The sequence below is a fragment of the Lycium barbarum genome, chromosome 2 (assembly GCF_019175385.1).
Source record: "Lycium barbarum isolate Lr01 chromosome 2, ASM1917538v2, whole genome shotgun sequence".
NCBI classification, from domain to species: Eukaryota; Viridiplantae; Streptophyta; class Magnoliopsida; order Solanales; family Solanaceae; genus Lycium; species Lycium barbarum.
In genome coordinates, this window is record NC_083338.1 from 127,724,745 (window position 1) to 127,729,032 (window position 4,288).

The following is a 4,288-nucleotide window of genomic DNA, read 5'->3' on the forward strand; positions in this document are numbered from 1 at the left end:
GCCTATACTGAGAAAGTTTTAAATCGGTTTTACATGGACAATTCGCATCCTTTAAGTACTCCTATGGTTGTTCGCTCACTTGAAGTGAGCAAAGATCCGTTCCGACCTCAGGAAGAAAACGAAGAGCTACTTGGTCCTGAAGTACCATATCTTAGTGCAATAGGTGCACTTATGTATCTTGCTAATGCTACAAGACCTGACATAGCATTTTCTGTTAATTTGCTAGCAAGATATAGCTCTTCTCCTACACGGAGGCATTGGAACGGGATTAAGCATATATTGCGATATCTGAAGGGAACTAGCGATATGGGTCTGTTTTATACTAACAAAGGTAGTACAGATCTTGTTGGTTATGCAGATGCAGGTTATTTATCTGATCCACATAAAGCTCGATCTCAAACGGGCTATCTGTTTACATGCGGAGGTACTGCTATATCATGGCGATCGACCAAGCAGTCCATTGTTGCTACTTCTTCAAATCATGCTGAGATAATCGCTATTCATGAAGCAAGTAGAGAATGTGTGTGGTTGAGATCAGTAATACATTTCATCAGAGAAAGATGTGGCTTGAAGTGTGATACAAAAATACCCACAGTATTATATGAAGATAATGCTGCATGCATAGCTCAATTAAAAGGAGGTTTCATAAAAGGAGATAGAACAAAGCACATTTCACCAAAGTTATTTTTCACACATGATCTCCAGAAGAATGGTGATATTGATGTGCAACAAATCCGTTCAAGTGACAATCCTGCAGATTTGTTCACTAAATCTTTGCCAACTTCAACTCTTGAGAAGATGATATTCAAGATTGGAATGCGAAGACTCCGACATCTGAATCTTGGTCTTCGTCAGGGGGAGTGAAATACGTGTTGTACTCTTTTTCCCTTAACCAAGTTTTGTCCCATTGGGTTTTCTTGGTAAGGTTTTTAATGAGGCAACTCTCAAAGCGTATTATTAGATATGCGCACTCTTTTTCCTTCATTAGGACTTTTTCCCACAGGGTTTTTTTTTCTAATAAGGTTTTAACGAGACACATCATCTATTAATGGATATCCAAGGGGGAGTGTCAAAAATATCCCAAATAGTGGATATCCAAAATATCCCAAAATATCTCAAAATATCTCATGTCCTGTTTCTCTATAAATAGGATGCACAAATGCAATGTTGAAAGAGCAGAAGTAATATAAACTGATATCTCTCTACATATTCTCTCTACATATTTCTTCTGTGTATTTACTTCATAGCTTTATTTTATAACAAGTAATAAATTATTTAGAGAGTTGACATCCAAGGTGGCTGAAATTGTTTTGCCTATAAATAGGGCTATGGTAATCGTTTCCTATACCATAACACAACAGTACCAGCCTAAAAACAAACAAAGAACTGTTCTTACTTTCTAGAATTATTTTTCTCTCTTATACCTCTTTTTTTCATACTTCTATACTCTGTTATAATTGAACCAATGGCTATTCCAGTTATTGATTTTTCAAAGCTTAATGGAGACGAGAGAGCCAAGACTCTTGCTCAGATTGCCACTTGCTGTGAAGAATGGGGATTCTTTCAGGTATTGTATTTTCTCTGTCTCCTGAAAAAAAAAAAAAGAATGACATTATTTTCTTATTAATCCGTTTTGAAAAGAATACTCATTTCTATATTTGAAAATAATTTAACTCGAATTTCTCATTTTACCTTTAACGAGTGAAAACAATCTTTAATAGCCACAAAAATACTATATCATGTTTAAGATCACAATAAGTTTCAAAAGTCTAATATCCATACGTATTAAAATTCTTTCTTTCTTAAAGTTCGTGTCCAATATAATCAAACTATGTCATATGAATTGAAACGAAATGAGTAGTATTTCTTAAGATCGAGGCATATTGTATTATTGCTATTTCTTTGAACAATGTTTTTGTATATACAAGTATAATTAAAGCCAATGGAAATGTGTGAATAATTAATTATGATTTGCGCAGTTGGTGAATCATGGGATTCCTGTGGAACTCCTTGAGAAGGTGAAGAGAGTTTCCTCAGAGAGCTTCAAGAAGGAAAGAGAAGAGAAGTTCAACAAGTCAACAGCAGAGAAATTCCTGAATGAGCTGGAGAAGAATAAGAGCAATGGCAAAGTTGAAAATGTTGACTGGGAAGATGTATTCCTTCTCACTGATGATAATGAATGGCCCTCCCATGTTCCTCAATTCAGGTGAATTTTCACAAAGATATTGAATCTCTTAGCCGTATCTGACCTCTTTTTATGTTTTTATTGAGCCGAGGGTCTCTCGGAAACAGCCGTCCTACCTTGGTAGGAGTAAGGTCTGCGTACACTCTACCCTCCCCAGACCCCACGTTGTGGGATTTCACTGGGTTGTTGTTGTTGTTGTATAAATCTCACAAGAATTTCCTCTTTTTGTTTTCAAATATCTTAAGCTTTTTCCTCTTCATTTTTAAGTAAATATGGAAATAATTAGATTTGCATCTGAGAAGTTGCAACTTGCAAACCATCAGACCTAGCTACAAGATATATAGAAAAGAGTTTCATTTCTATATATTGATGGAGATTACCTTAATATATATATAACTACAAGTAACTGCCCATAATGAGTGGGATATGTAACCTAAAAACAATATTTAATTATTGTTTACTCGTCCACTACACTAAAAATTAATTTTCACTTTTACTTGTCCACTCAAGCATATCAAGAGAAAGGCAAATAATTTTTTTTCTTATTTTACCCTTAACATTAATTATTCATTTCCAATAGATTTTTCCTTTTTTCCTTCTCATTGTCTTTTCTGTCAGTAATGCAATGTCGTTAGGATTTGCCAAGTATTGATTCACATTAACAATAATATTATCTACAAGATTCCATCAACTTATATAAAATACTGCATTTTCTGGTAATCAAGAGGAAAACCAGATAAATTAGTCATATATAAAGAATATGCTTTTATCATTTCGATCATTTACACTAACAAGACGTGTACATTTTTATTTAAATAAACAGGGAAACAATGAAAGAGTATCGATCAGAACTGAAGAATCTAGCAGAGAGAGTGATGGAAGTAATGGACGAGAACTTAGGTTTACAAAAAGGTTACATCAAAAAAGCCTTCAATAACATTGGAGAAGAAGCTGAAGAAGGATCAGAAAACGCATTTTTCGGGACTAAAGTCAGTCACTATCCACCATGCCCAAATCCCGAAATGGTGAACGGACTAAGAGCACACACTGATGCTGGTGGTGTCATTTTGCTCTTTCAAGATGATCAAGTGGATGGCCTTCAAATCCTCAAAGACGGTGTTTGGATCGATGTTCAGCCAATCCAAAACGCCATTGTTATAAATACGGGTGACCAAATTGAGGTCCTTAGTAACGGGAAATATAAGAGTATTTGGCATCGTGTTTTAGCTAAGGAAAATGGGAATAGGAGGTCAATTGCTTCTTTTTACAATCCTTCCTATAAAGCTACTATTGCTCCAGCACCTCAGCTAATTGTGGAGAATCATAATAAGGAAGACAATAAGGTGGAGTTAATTAGTAATTATCCAGCTTTTGTGTTTGGTGATTACATGAATGTTTATACTGAGCAGAAGTTTCTACCCAAAGAGCCAAGATTCCAAGCTGTTAGAGCCATGTGATGATGATGAAGAAGGAGACAATTAATTATTCTATTTTAGCTTAATTTTTTACTCTTATTTTTTCTTTGTAAGGTGTGAAGTCAATAGCTTTATTTTTTCTCCTTTGTTTGGTTCGGGGGAATTACTATACCTGGCTTGTTAATCTTCAATATGGCAGTGCACAATATTGTGTCTGTTTTCTTGGAATATTTTGTGCTTTTGCTTTTCCATTTTTCAGATTTCGTCTGCGAAATGCATCGATGAATTCTGTCTTTGTAAATTACAAAATATATTAATTTCCATTTCTCAGATTTTCCTTTTTTTTTTTTTTTTTTTTTTTTTTTTTGGGGGTAACATTATTAACATATGTGAAAGTGTGAATATTATCATACCAACAGACCAAAATTTTTACACAAAAAGAGCACTTCAGTCACAGAGATGCCTCAGCAAAACATAACCAACAACAAACAGCCAGCTAAGTATCAAAGAAAAAACAAAACTGAATCTATGTCTAGTTACAAATTCTTTGTATGAAAAGTCTTCAATTCTGAGCCCATTTGAATTGCTTCTGCTCTCTCCTTAACGTCTGGTTTAATCTGTATGCTATATCTGTTTTCTGTACAGATGATTCGATTTTTCATTTCTTTCTTTTTGTTTTTCTCCCTCT

The 4,288-nt window shown here is 34.5% G+C and overlaps 1 protein-coding gene across 1 annotated transcript; it reads left to right on the plus strand.

Moving 5' to 3' along the window:
• The first annotated feature begins 1,333 nt into the window (after window positions 1-1,333).
• On the plus strand, window positions 1,334-3,828 carry LOC132627154 (1-aminocyclopropane-1-carboxylate oxidase 5-like). Its single transcript, XM_060342316.1, has 3 exons — window positions 1,334-1,567; window positions 1,980-2,206; window positions 3,009-3,828. Exons 1-3 carry the CDS (start codon window positions 1,466-1,468, stop codon window positions 3,640-3,642), a joined length of 963 nt encoding a protein of 320 aa, XP_060198299.1. The 5' UTR covers window positions 1,334-1,465; the 3' UTR covers window positions 3,643-3,828.
• The last annotated feature ends 460 nt before the right edge of the window (window positions 3,829-4,288 follow it).